Source organism: Pteropus alecto, unplaced genomic scaffold, assembly GCF_000325575.1.
Source record: "Pteropus alecto unplaced genomic scaffold, ASM32557v1 scaffold223, whole genome shotgun sequence".
Taxonomy (NCBI): domain Eukaryota; kingdom Metazoa; phylum Chordata; class Mammalia; order Chiroptera; family Pteropodidae; genus Pteropus; species Pteropus alecto.
The window spans coordinates 3,362,651-3,377,233 of record NW_006434441.1 but is presented as its reverse complement, the minus strand read 5'-3'; the positions used below and the strand labels follow the sequence as shown (position 1 = coordinate 3,377,233).

The 14,583-nt window shown below is 51.8% G+C and overlaps 1 protein-coding gene across 1 annotated transcript; it reads left to right on the top strand.

The window, feature by feature from the left end:
* The first annotated feature begins 7,653 nt into the window (after positions 1 to 7,653).
* On the top strand, positions 7,654 to 13,250 carry IL1B (interleukin 1 beta). Its single transcript, XM_006909460.2, has 7 exons — positions 7,654 to 7,723; positions 8,077 to 8,138; positions 8,644 to 8,695; positions 9,486 to 9,690; positions 10,826 to 10,984; positions 11,985 to 12,115; positions 12,800 to 13,250. The coding sequence occupies exons 2-7, from the start codon at positions 8,092 to 8,094 to the stop codon at positions 13,007 to 13,009; spliced, it is 804 nt and encodes a 267-aa protein (XP_006909522.1). The 5' UTR covers positions 7,654 to 7,723; positions 8,077 to 8,091; the 3' UTR covers positions 13,010 to 13,250.
* Positions 13,251 to 14,583: the final 1,333 nt, after the last annotated feature.

Genomic DNA, 14,583 nt, shown 5'->3' with positions numbered 1-14,583 from the left:
GGAAGCTACTTGTCCTGACAGGCCAGCACCTCTGCCTCATCTGTCTGGAATCTCTTCCTTCGCAGAGGAATTTGAAACCCCTCAGAAAATATTTTAAAACTGCCAAATGGAAGAAATGAGAGTGTCTCCCCAGAAATCTTCTACCCAGGAATTCTGGAGATGCAGGCAAGAGGATGCTCCCTGATTCTGCCGGAGGTCAGCTCCCATCCCCTCCCTGTCCCATCGCCACCAAGGGCCCAGGGCCCTGACACAAGTAGGTGCACAGGCGTCTCCCAGAGGCCGGCCCCAAGTGGCCAGCATCCCCACCTGTCAGCTGGGCCCCCCGCTGCTCCATATCCACAGGCTGACCAAGGGTCCATGCTGAGCTGGACGCTGTGCCTGTGCTGAGTCTCCACCACGGACCCAGAGGTTCTTCTCTAGAAATGCCGGCCATCAGGGACAGTCAGCTCAGGGCGGAGGCTGGGAAGTGGTGGCATGATGGCTCTTGGCTGCGTCTGTTCGGCCGGCCAATGTTGGCAGAGCCGCCAGGCGCCAGGCAGGACACAAGGGCTATGACCCAGCGGGGCAACAGGGGTAGGAGACCAGCAAAAAAAGCACATCCAAGGGCAAGGGTGCTGCAGGCACCACTCAAGGGGCACCAACACCCAGCTGGGGAGAGGCTGCCACGGACATGCTGAAGCATGAGCCGAGTTGGCCAAACCACAAAGAGCAGGAGGAGGCTCCAGAAGAAAGAACAGGTTGGCCGAAAGCACAGAGATGAGAGCAGCTCACGGTTGGGGGACGGTGAGTGGTCTCAGGGGCCGAGGTGTGGGTAGGGAAGGAGGGAGGACTCTGGGGGGCCTCACTGCCAGGCTCCAAGTTCCAGCAGGAGCCAGGGACGGAATCTGAGGAAGGGCTGGAAGTCACTAGACTGGCTCTTCGGCAGGCATGTGGGGACAAGCGAACCAATCAGGGGACACTCAAATGACCTAGGTGAGAGGAGAGGGGGCTTAAGATGCAATGAAGGAGAGTGGGGAGGAACCCAGGGTCTCATCTGGAAAGAGCTGGAAGAAGCCAGTTCAGGGAACTGGGGGTGGGGGCTGAGTCCAGGGTGGCAGTGACTACGGCACTTTCTGATCGAATGCCTTATCCAGAGACAGGCAGTGGGGCAGCAGGAGTGGGGGGCTTCCCTCTTTACTTTAAATACTTTTGTATTTTTCGAAACTTTGGAAACAAGCAGGTATATTAATGAAAAGCCTACGAAGAGTACGTTTTAAATCACCACCAGCCCTCACATGCACCTTTTTGCTCGCGCACCATCAGTTAGCCTGGAGGTCAGTTCTGGGACTGTCAAGTCAAACGCCATTCCTTGTGAAGACCAGTTTTGAAAACGAGTCCTGTGTGGCCACCTCATGGACTCATTATCAGACATGGGAAGACTTCCCAGACACCTCACGTCAGGCAGAGAACGGAACCAAGCCCGAGGTTGGCAGTCTGCAATGTTTGTCCGCTGTGAGAAGTTTGGGCAGAATTTTTACAACATCTTCACATGATCCGACTTTCTCATTCCACATTGCTCAGTAATTCAGGGAGGTCAGCTACCGAGAGTTTGGACACCAGACTTGACCAAAGCACCCAGCAAACCCCAAGGGCCTTGTGAGACTTCTTCTCCCAGAAGACAAGACCCAGTTCTAGCCAACAAGAAGGAAGTCACTAAAGGAGTGAGACTGACCAAGTCCTGCAAGGAAATGGCCAAATCATTTTTGATTATGTAACAGCCAGTGGGCAGAATACAAGCACAGCAGGTAGAGGCGCCTGTGCAGGACAGAAGCATTTTATCATAGACTTTTATGGGAGAAGTGTTTTTAGCATCATAAATACCCAAGGAGACTTTTTGGACCATGTTGTAACAAAGTCTTAGGAAAAATGGAAGGCCAGGGCAATCCAAGCAGCACAGCCGCCAGAGCAGGCCAGAAGGTGAGGATGAATATGGAAGGGACTCAGAAAAGGGAAGTGGTTTAGAAAGTTTAGAAAGTCTCGGTGCTGCCCCAAGGGAGCACAGAGGGGAGTTCACACATGTCATGGTGAGGTGGGGGACAGGGAGCAGGTTACTCGGTCCTGAAGGGACCACGGAGGGCAGAGCGGCCGCCTAGCGCGTCTGCCAGCCCGATGCCGTTTAGAATACAACCAGGGCATTGAGAGAGGGACTGAAGACAGCGGCAGAAGGGCAATAAATGTTCCCAGCAGTGAAAAGTTTGTTTCGTCCCAGTCCCAGCACTCACTGGCGGGGCCGTCTTAGACGGAGTCGCCCTGCCAGCCTTAGTGTCCCCCGAAGTGTGCTCAGGCCAATGGAGTTCACCATGCAGCCTAGTAATACGGGGGAGAAGCGCCAGCCCTCAGGAGGTGCTAGGTGACGATGACGGCAGCTTTTCCTTAAGTACCCTTTCTGCATGCGTAGCCAAGGAAAGCAGTGTGCAATGATGTAGGGTGGGACCTACAGGACCAGCCCCGCTGAGGCCAACCGTCTGGGCATCACTTATCACGTGTCCTCACAGCCAGAGCTGTAAGTTGCAAGAAAGGCCATATGGCCCACAGAGCCCAGCCTAGCACACTCACTGCATGGACTGCTTCCACTTTAGGTCGCCTTTCTGCCACACACCATGTTAGCCTGACAGGTCAGCTCTGGAACTGTCATGCCAAACACCACTCCTTGTGCACCCCCATGTTGAAAAGTGGATCCTATGTGGCTGCCTTTCTCGATGGCCCTTATGGATGACATTCCCAGACCATGGGAACACGTGGCACCAGGCCCTGTGGCATGGCTGCCCCCACACTGGTCCTTGTGGGGAAGGACCCAGTAGGAGGGCTCTGGCACACACCTACACACCCAGGGCTTTTGCTGCTGGATCCAAAGGAAGGACATGGCTTTACTGGCCACTCAGAGGTGGAATAACAACTCAGCCAATAGGGAGAAGCCACTGGAGACCACACACCTCACCAGAGTTAGCCACCTGCTCATGTGGCTGGGCACTCCGTTCCTGCCCCTGGGTCTGCCTGTCCCCTCCCTGAGGACCTCGGTCCAAGAGGGAGAGGTAGCCCCAAGCAGATGACACAGTAGGAGGAAGGGCAGAGGTCTCAATATTAAAAATCAGACTTCTGATCCCAAATAATCCCTGAAGCAGAAAGAAGACAGATGTGGCCACATAGGACACCAGTTCACACTTTCAGATACCAGAAAGGCCCACAGACATGATGGGGGAGGGGGTGGCAGATTCTTAAGAATAACATTTGGAAGTCAAGGCCCAGGACGAGGTGAGACTTGGAGAGGGGGCAGGGCCGGGGGGATGGAAACAGTTGTGGCTTAGCCTTGTCCTGAGCAAGAGTGAACATGGAAGGGGTGGCCCACGGCAGAGGGCAGGCCTTGCTACCTCTCACGTGACAATGTAAGAACCAACCGCGGCCACTTTACCTGTCTTCTTTTTCAACGTGACTGGAGACCATCTGGCCTGAGAGAGACCAAGCTTAATGAGAGAGGGTAGAAGCCCAGGGTCAGACATGGCATGGTGCCCAGCCTTGCTGCTCTGAGTCACATCATCCTCTCCTGGAGGAGCGACCCACCAGGACAGAGGGCAACTTACAGCTGAGAACGACCTGAGTGACGTGGAGCTGAAGAAGTCTCCAAAAGCTGGGGCTGCTGATGACACCCTGGCATTGCCCACTCCCAACTTCTGCTGGTTCCGTTTCCGGGGTTCTGTGTCACCATCTGTATGGTCATCGCTTCCCCAGTTGCCATCCTCACCCCCACCCCCAGTGCAACTCTCTGCAGGGAGATGTTCTGCAGAGACACTGGGAACTGGAAGGAAGTGCTGTGGCTTGAGCAGTCACCTTGGAGAGACAGAGTTTCACACACACATTGTGCAACCTACGAGCGTGGCACAGTAAGCCACTTCACTTCCTGAGATGGACAGGAAGCTGCCAGGTTTTGAGTGCGGGCTGCAGGCCCAGGGTGAGATGAGCAAGACCACAGAGATAACTACTTCAGGGGCATTGCCCCACAGCTCCAAATTCCCCTCGAACAGAAAGAATGAGGCTCATGTGTCCTGGATGTCAAGAGATAGAGCAGTCCATTCAAGATACCTGAAACAGATGGCTGACCTCAGACAAAGAACTCGAGTTCCCTGCATACCTCTACCCTGTCACCAGCTGTCACCCTCCATTAGGCTTCAAATCACATCTACAGACTGAGGGCATCTCATGTACTGGCAGGAGAGCCCAGTGACCCCAGGACAAAGACTGTGAGGAAGGCAGCAGCCCTGCCAGTGAGGCTTGGGACAGTGGTCACTCTGCAGAGTAGCTACCATGGAGGCAAACAGAGGAGCCCGCAGCCTCCCTGGATGGGGCCTCTGGGGTGTCAGATGCCCAGTTTTATAGAGCCTCAGAGTTGAGATCCGCCATTGCTTTCCAGAGTCACAAGAAACCAATGCACTGAACAAGGAGTGACTTTTAGATCCCTGCAGGACACACGACTTACCAAAGATGGAATTCTTGCATCTGCATCTCTGATATCAAGGCATTAGGAGCCAAATTAAGAATCAAAAGGCTGCTTGGGCTGTTGCTGCCCAAGCCAGGGGCCATTCCCTGCCTTGCCTATAAGTCAGGGGCTCTCTCCCAAGGACATTAGCTGGCACACACTCGGCACACACTTATTTGAATGACAACACTGCCAAATTGCAGCTCACCCACTCGGGCAACAAACCTTCACTGCCCAAGTGTGCACACCAGGCTCTATGTCAGACCCGGCATTAAAAGCGTTCACAGCCTCCTAAGGAAAGCAGATAGGTAAGCAAGGTTTCAGTTCAGTGCTCTGACAAGTTCTATAATAAACATGTACCAGAGGGGCAGGAAAGGCCCTGTTCCCAGATTCCATGCACCAGGTATGAGACGGCTACTCATTCAAATTAAAGTGTGAGGGTGGCCCCCGGGCAGGACTCTACTGGTCTCTGAGTTAAACAGTGTCTGGCTATTTCTACACACTAACAACAAAATATCTGAAAGAGAAAGAAAGAAGATAATCCCATTTACAACAGCATCTAGATAGATAGATGATAGATAGATAGATAGATAGATAGATAGATAGATAGATAGATAGATAGATAGATAGATAGATGATAGATAGATAGATGATAGATAGATAGATGATAGATAGATAGATAGATAGATAGATAGATAGATAGATAGATAGATAGATAGATAGATAATAGATAAAATGCTTGGGAATAAATTTAACCAAAAAAATAAAAGACCTGTACGCTGAAAACTAGCAGATGACGATGAAAGAAACTGAAGAGGACACTAATAAATGGAAAGATATTACGTGCTCATGGATTAGAAGAATAGTTAAAATTTCCATAGTACCCAAAGCAATCCACAGATTCCGTGCAATCTCTATCAAAATTCCAATAGCATATTTCATAGAAGTAGAATAAACAATCCTAAAACTTGTATGGAACCACAAGAGACTGTGAACAGCCAAAACAATCTTGAGAAAAAAGAACAAAGCTGTAGACATCATGCTTCCTGACTTCAAACTAAACTACAAATCAAAATAGTAAGACACTGGCTGTTCAAAACAGACACAGACCAAAAAACAGAATCGAGAGCCCAGAAATAAACCCTTGTATACAAAGTCAATCAATATTTGACAAGGGAGCCACGAATACCCAGTGGGAAAAAGGTAGTTTTTCCAATATATGGTGTTGGGGAAACTAGAGAGTTAGATGCAAAGGAATGAAACTGGACTCCTCTCTCTTGCCATTCACAAAAATTAACTCAAAATGGATTAGATTTAAACTGAAAGTTTAAGGTGGTCTGCAACACAACCTATGAAATGGGAAATATTTGCAAGTATATTTCAGATTAGGGATTAATATCCAAAATATATAAGGAACTGATACGACTCAATAGGAAAAAAATCCAATTAAAAAATGGGCAGAGGACCTGATTAAACATTTTTCAAAAGAAGGCATTCAAATGGCCAACAGGTGCATGAAAAGATGCTCAACATCACAAGTCAAATCCAAATGAGGTGTCACCTCACACATGTCCGGAGGGTTGTCAACAAAAAGACAAGAGGTAATCAGTGCTGGCAAGGACTTGGAGAAAAGGGACCCCTCGTGCACTGCTGGTAGGACTGCGAATTGGAGCAGCCACCATGGGAAACAGTCTGGAAGTCCTCAGAAGATTCGAACTAGGAGTACTATATGACCCAAGATTTCCACCTGTAGCTCTATATCCAAAGCAAATGAAATCACTATCTTGAAGAGATATCTGCCCCACTGTGTTCACCACATTATTCACAATCGCCAAGACATGGAAAGAACCTGAGTGCCCATCGATGAAGGAATGGAAAAAGAAAGTGTCTCACACACACACACTGGAATATTACTAAGCCATAAATTAAAAAGACTGAAATCCTGCCACTCGTGACAACATGGATGAAACTTGAGGACATGATGCTAAGTGAACTAAGTCAGACAGAGAAAGACACATACATATATATCGCTTATATATGCAATCTTAAAAAAAAAAAAACCCTCATAGAAACAGAGAGGGGAACAGTGGTCGCCGGGGTCAAGGCTGGGGAGCTGGGGGTGTTGGTCAGAGGTACAAACTTCCAGCTATGAGATGAGTAAGTTCTGGGGATATAACGGGCAGAATGGTGCGTGGCTGACAACACCGAGTTATAAACTGGAAAGCTGCTGAGAGCAGATCTTAAATGTCTTGCCACAAATATTTGTATAACTATGTGAGGTGCTGACCAACCCCGTTGCGATCATCTTTTTGTGGTACATCTGAAACTTATGCCATGTTAAATGTGAATTCTATCTCAAAAAAAGCGGGGAAAATAATCCTTGGAGTTACTGAGGGACATAGTCTCAGCTGCATATTCTTTTAAAGTGACATTCCACTTTTCAGTTAACAGAAAAATTATGTTAGGCAGAAAAGATCTCTGCATTTTAAAAAGAGGTTGTGATCACGAACGCGTGACCTATTCACAGTCTTTTCAATTACGTTCCCAACGCAGGCTGGTTTCATGGTTCACTAAACGTGGATAAGGGTCAGTGTGTGGCTGGCGAGGGCGCCAGTCCCGGGTCTGAAAGGGTGGACCGAGCTTTTCTCCAGATGCCCAGCCGTCAGCAACTGCCCCCTGCACAATGGCCTCTTCTTGGCCCACCCTGGAGAGGCCAAGCATGTCCCCAGGGGCCACAGTAACTGACCCTGAGGTCCAAGGTCAAGAATAGCACACTTGTCCATCTCCCAGAGGGAAAGCCCTGAGGCTGATGTCCAAGAAGCGAGTGGGGGCGGGTGCATCTGTGTGTCCTCCACTTTGTCCCAAAGGGTCTCAAAACATCCTCTAACTCAGGAAAATCCCACGTTAAAATTGACATCATCTGCGTAACAGCCGTGGAAGACAGCATGTGTTTGACGTGGCAGCCTGTTGCCACTTGTCCTTCCCCAGACTGGAGAATTTGTCCAGTTTACCTTCTCCCAGAAATTAACATACATCCTGTTTTTGTTTCTCCATGATTGTGAAATCAGTGAACTGAAGGGGAAATTTCTCAGCTCCCCACTTCTGCTTTTGATGGCCATAAAACAGCGAGGGAGAAACTGGCAGACAGCACACCCTTGCGAGGACAACGGGTCTCTCTGGGCTCTATTATCTGCAGCCAGCCTTCATTGTCAGGTGCGGCTTTTGCCAAGTCCTCTCTCTTCATGACCAGGCTGTCCCTCTGTCTTTTCCTCCCCTTCCATCCCTCTTTTCTGAGGCCAGGCTCTGGGTGCCAATGCAGGGGCCGAGATGCTCTGACTCTGGAATGAATATCACTTATCCAGCCTAACAAACATGCTCCTGGTTTGGGTTTGGTTCAGCGATATTGTCCCCCGGACCCAAAGCTGGCTCCTACATATGTTGACTCATTCACTCAAAGGTGGATTCTCTGCGTGCCAGCTATGTGCCAGGTGCTGCAGGAACACCTGTGAAGGCCACCCATAGGGGCTGTCATGGCCGTGATCACTCATTCTCTCCTCTTCACACAGGTTTCTGGAGCAGCCATGGCAGCAGTGCCTGAACTCGCCAGTGAAGCGATGGCTTACTACAGGTCAGTGGGGAGACTGGGGCCAGCAATAGACACAGGGTTCCCTGTTGAAGGGTGGAGTGTGCTCTGGGCTTGGAGATCAGACCTGCCCCCCCAGACTGCCCCTTTCAGTGGCAAGCAGGGTTCCAAGCGGACCTGGTTTGGAAGCTGGCTTCCCACTGCAAGCCCAGCCTGGGGACCTAGAGGCACCCAGGTATGGCTGCTGCAGGGGCTTCCTGCAGATGGCAAGCAGGAAGAGAAGGTGCCACAGGGGACCCCTTGGCGAAATCTGGCTTCAGTGAGGGGGAAGCTCAGATTTTAACTAGGCTGGACATTAGGTCCCAGGGTCCCCCCAGGGAGCTCTGTGCCCGCCCTGTGCTGTCCCATGAATGTCAGCACAAATTTGCCAGCTTCCAGCTGTTCTAGGGGACGTGCTATCTGCAGTTTCCTTTAACAGTGGAGACTTTGCAGGGAGGAAAAATAAACCTGTGTTGGGGACACAGCTGAACAGCATCTTTATTTATTACAGTGGCAATGAGAACGACCTCTTCTTTGAGGCTGACGGCCCCACGCAGACCAAGGTGAGACTGTGAGCTGAGTGCCAACCCATGGAAGGCTCTACCACAGAAAGGCTCTGGGCAAAGGGTCTGGGCCACCGGGACCTGTGGTGCCTGACAATAGAGTGACTTGTCTCTCCAGGGAGACAGGTGCAGGCTACACAGCATGCAGACGGGGCTGGCATGAGGCTCACACACTGCCAGTCACCCGCTAAGGCTTAGTGATGGCAGCCCTGCTAGCAGAGGCGAGCGGGTGGATAGCAGTGACCGCGTCTGCTGTCCGTTTCAGGAAGGCAGCAAGGCTGTCTTTGTTTTGAGCTGTTAGCCTCAAGACAGCCACCGCGAGCCTTCACGCAGTCACGTCCCTGAAGAGCGGAAAGTGGGAACCTGTTTCACAAATGGCAACCACTTGCAGCGCATTTGCAGAATGCTCATGAAAAAAAACAGCGTTCTAAGAAAGACCACTAGGGAATAGAGGGAAGCTTGCTGAATGAGCATGGAAAAGAGGTGCTGCCATGAAGAATGCATACGGAGGGTTAGGGAACAGGGTCACAGAAAGGTTAAGTTCACGGCTAGATGGAGCAGGGGCAGAAAAGACTAACAAGGTACGGGTGGCACATATTCTAGAAGGACAGCATCCAGGGCACCAGAGGCTCCACTCTGGCTGGCATCTGCCCTGAGCCACCACACATCCTGACCTCTGGGCTTCGGAGAGGCAACAGGTTATGGTTAGCAGTTCGGTCATCGCCAAGGCCCCTTGGCCTCTCTGTGGTCCGGCCAGCATCAGCACACCCCCCTCCTTGTCTCTCCACAGCGCCCCTTCCACAACCTGGAGCTCGGCTCGCTGGGCGACAGCGGCATCCAGCTGCAGGTCTCCCCCCAGCTATGCAGCACAAGTCCTGGGCAGGTGGTGTCGGTCCTGGTGGCTTTGGAGGAGCTGAGGGCAGTGCCCACCGTCTGCACACAGGACCTCCAGGAGGATGACCTGAGAAGTCTCTTCTTCTTCATCTTTGAAGAAGGTACTGCATCAGGGCGCGGGCACACCAGCCACCGCTGCTCACGCCCTTCCCAGAGCCCATAGCCTGGCCCCAACTACAGTCCCCCAAAGCTAAAGCCCTTATGCAGTAGCAGGGCAACCGCATGGGCCCAACAAGTTCAGGGGCCACCTGGCAGGCCTGGCAGGCGCGGTGGATGAGAGGAGCCACCCAGGACAGTCCGATTACAAATTCCTAGCTGGGCAAGTCATGCTGAGTCGTCACGGCCCAGCCCTGTGGCTTCTTTAGCAGACGTCACTCTTTGCCTTGAGTGTTGCCCATTGTTCCCATGCCTCAGGATGATGCACCTTTGAGATGTCAGCAGTCTTCTTGTTCTACCCCTGGAAAGCACAGCTGCTGGCACCAGGGCACAAGACCACATGACTCTTTATGACCTGGATGTAGGCACACCACCTCTGTCCTGTAAATGTGAAATGTTGACTTTCCCATACCCACCAATGGAAAGTCAGTCTGCATCACCCGTTTCGCTTCCTATCCAATCCCGGACATTTCCCGGCTTGGCTTCCTGCAGCCTCCCTGACCCACCACCTATCTAGTGCACACGAGGAGCTGGAGGACTGCCATTCTCCAGAACATTCTCTCAACCCCTTGAGACCTTGCTTCTGGCCATGTTCTCAAAATCTTGGCTCAGATAAAGTCTTATAAAATTTTTCCATAGTTTTGGATGTTCTTTCGTCAGTACCTTTTAGAAATAGAAGGTCCGGTGACAAGAGGACAACAGGGAAGCCTGTAAACCAAACTGATCACCCCTTTAGTTGAAAGTATTCCCAAAAGGAGACCCTGACTGGGACCCCCACGCCCCGCCACTCGCACATTGCCTATCACTCTAAGAGTGCATCTCTTGTGCTGACTCCTTCATGTCCCATGTCCCCACTAGGCCGGCGTCACTGAATTGTGTTTATGTCAGCCACTCCATTGCTCACTCACAGCAAGTGACAGAGCTTGTCCTCAGCCCACACCTTGTTCTCAGCCCCCCACCTCCCCCACCATGCCAGTCAAGCATGAGCTGAGCATGCCCTCCGAGGGCCTGACTCGGCTGCCCCCCACTGTTGGGCTCCCTCCCTGTCCTGCCTAAACGACACGTGTCCTCCACTTCCAGAGCCCCTCAGCTGCACGTGGGACGACGGGTACGTGTGCGACGCGCCCCTGCAGTCGCTGAGCTGCAGGCTCCGGGACATAAACCAGAAGTCCCTGGTGCTATCTGGACCCCACGAGCTGCAGGCCCTCCACCTCAACAGACAGGATGCAAGCCGACAAGGTAAGGGGCGCCCCCTCCCTCTCTGGCTTCCTGGAAGCTGACTGACTTGCCACAGTCTCAACCAAGTAGCACAATAGGCAAAGCGCCAACATCGGTGAAAGGACCCAGAATGAAGGACAGGCTGACTTTTTGTTTGAGTCCCGGCAATGACATCAGACTGAGTCCCTTAGCTCACTCATTTCCCAGCAGCAGGTGTAACTCTGAGTAATGAGACACTCAAACATGCCCGGGGCCACCATCCAGCCAGGCCATTTCGTGACGAGCAGTGTCAGTGCTCCACTATAAAAGGGTCAGTGGGCGGCCATGCCCTAACTGCCTGCGGGTTCTTTTTTCCTGTGGTGAAGTCAAAAGTAGACTGGTGAGGAGATAGTGAGTCCACGCTCATCCTCAAACCTGCCCCAGCACCCCTAACGTGCTCCCCACCCAACACCAGATGGTTCCCGGGGGGACGTCTCACTGACAAGCAGGAACTTTATCTCTCTGCTGTGGCCGGCAAATCTCCCATGTCCAGGGGCCCATTAGTTGTGGGGTCCGCCTGGCGCCCCAGCACTGTGGCCGAGCCCTGCGTGCAGGGATGTGGCCACAGAAGCTGCCAAAGGGAACCGCTTGCCCTCCCAGGACTGACCTTGCAGGGAGGCGTCACTGGGGAAGCTCCCTGCTCTCAGTCAGGCCAGGACAGTCCTGCTTCTCCAGAGCTGTCTTGTGAGCATGATCTTGTTCTGCTCATGAGATGGGCACATCACTGCCAGTGACAAGACAGTTTCTGCCTTTCTTCCTTCTTAAAACCTACACTCCCTAATTCATTACCATGGTGGTGAGGCTCTGTGAGGCCCTCAGAGCTTCTGTGGGAAAAACTTAATCAACCCACTGACATGCTGTCTGTGAGAAGCCGATGGGGGCTCCCACAGAGGAGGTTATACAGGTCCTGGGCTTGGGATGCCTTGGTGGGCTGGCCCTGTATGGCCGCGTGTCCCTGACCACAGGGCCCTCCTCTCCCCAGTGGTGTTCTGCATGAGCTTCATGCCAGGAGAAGAGAACGATGACAAGATCCCAGTGGCCTTGGGCATCAAGGAAAAGAACCTGTACCTGTCCTGTGTGATGAAGGACAGGAAGCCCACTCTGCAGCTGGAGGTGAGTGAGTGGCAGAGGCTGACAGCCCTCCCCAGGCTCCTCCAAGGGCCCCTGGCCACCACCAACTTCCAAGATAGCCAGCTACCTTCTCCCCTAGACACCCTGACAACCCTTCGCACATATAAATAAATGTCTTGTAATTGTTAAACACACACAACTTTCACTCCCACCATAGACAATTAAATCATTTTGCTGATGTTATTATGTTCTTGCATTGTCACAGCCCAGCTGATAACAAAGTCTTAGAGTTGCTCCATTTGACAGGTGACACTTTGGGAAATGAATCAATTCAAGAGACCTGCCACCTGTTGTCATCTCCACATCACTCCCCAAATCACCCTCCCTCCCACCTCCCAGCCTTCCCAGCAAAAGCTTCATTTCCAAGTTGAGGTCACTGCAGCCGAGGCCATGAGGAAAAAAAAAAAAAAAAGCCAAAGTCCCAGGAACTAGGTACTCCTAGAAGCTTTAACATCATTTCTGCTCTTAAAACATGCCCACCTACATTCTGCCCCCAACCACCTGACACTCAGTTTCAGTAAAAAGTAAGGGCTCCTTCAGTCACTACACAGAAAGCTGGGTCACCAAAGTAGCTCAGGCAGTGAGCTCCTGGTTCCCTCTCTAGCTGACCCAGAGAGTGTCTTTGTCTCTTCACTCACAGCACTTCTTTTGTCTATTTTGCTGCAGATGGTACACCCTGAAGATCAGTTAAAGAAGATGGACAAGCGATTTGTCTTCAACAAGACAGACATCAAGGGCAAGGTGGAGTTCGAGTCCGCCCTGTACCCAAGCTGGTACATCAGTACCTCACAGATGGAGCAGATGCCCGTCTTCCTGGGGAGCAGCCGAGGTGGCCAGGATATAACCGACTTCACCCTGGAAGTCCTTTCTCACTAGAGACCAGACCCAGAGCACCCTCACCCGGCTGCCGACAGGGACAGATGGGTGTGGAGGTGGCCGTGGGCTGCTCGTCACTGTTGCCAGCCAATGCCCCCTGCCTTCCCCCCATTGACACTCAGGAGGCCACCAGCCAGACCCATGCCACACAAAACCAGCCTGGCAAAGACCGCAGCACATACCGTTCAGAGAAGCCCTCTGTCCTCAGCACCAGCCCCAACGAGCAACCTCCTAACTCTCTATTTATTTATTTATTGATTGATTGATGGGTTCATCTATTTAATTTATTCCCAGAGCCGAGAAGCAGCAGTGCCTGTGAAAGAAAGAGCCAGTCTTTAGGGTCCAGAGGACCAACCTAATGCAGTCTCGTGTGCGGGCTTCACATGAAGTCCTCTCACCGGGCTGAACACAGATAAGCTCAGAGTACCCTAATAGGGACATGTGTGAATGAGGAGATACGACAGCACTGCTTCAATGATTCTCAAATAAATTTCACTAAAAGCAGTTTATTTCGTGTGTGACTGGACTTCCTTGGGTCTGACCCGGAAGAGTAAGGACCAGGGGGTCGTGGCGCCTGGCTGGGGAGCAAGCCGCCAGCTCCACACCAAGCGCCACCAGGTACCGGGAACATCCCCGCCAGCAAAGCTGCCACACTGCGCCTCCTCGGTTCTGTTTGTCAACAAAATGCCATTTGGCGCAAAGGGTTCACCTGAAAACAGGACCAGCTGAAGCCCTGTAGGGTCTGGGCTTGTGTAAACGGCGGCCGACGATTTCTCCATTCACTCATTCAACAGACATGTATTTAGCAAACGCTAAGCGCTGGGACTGGGGGCACAAAAACAAGAAGGGCAAGGCAGTCCTAGTTAGGCAGGTGAGGCAGAGACACCAGCAAAACAAAGGCAGGGTGACAAGCAGAGGGCACGTAGGGCAGAAGAGGAGCAGCCAGGGGGAGTGACAGATCTGCTGTAAAGGACAGAGGGTCACGGAGGGCAAGACAGGAGTCCGGCCTCTGAGGGTCAGCCGCCATCCCCATGTCCCCACGTGGAGAAGAGAGAAAAGGCGCTCAGGGCAGAGGGAGCGAAGGCCTGGGGTGTGACCTTTAGGACTCTGGGAGTCACCAGAAGCAAAGTCAAAACCCCAAAATAATCCAGGGAAATAACTGTTGTAGCTCACTCTCACACAAAGGGAGAATTGGCTTAACATGGAAAGAGTTCTCTGGCAACATCAGATCAAACAAGAACAAAAATTTAACAAAACAATAGGCAAAACCTCTAACAAAAGTACATTAACAGGCCATCTGCAAAAAAGGAAACACATGACACCCTGGACAGAGTAACAGACACTCGACATCAGCTCCAATAAGAAAGGTGAAGGGACAGCAGCTCTTAGACGCCAGTGTTCTCCTGTCAGCGCAAAGACGGGGAGCTTAACAGCACACCCCGCTGGCAGGGCTGTAGGAAGACCCCGTTCTTCGGAGTCACCCAGGGTATATAGGTCCTACCGAGGAAACATGGCTCCTATGGAAATTACAAGCACTCATCCCCTCGGACCAGCAGCTTCACTTCTGGGGATTT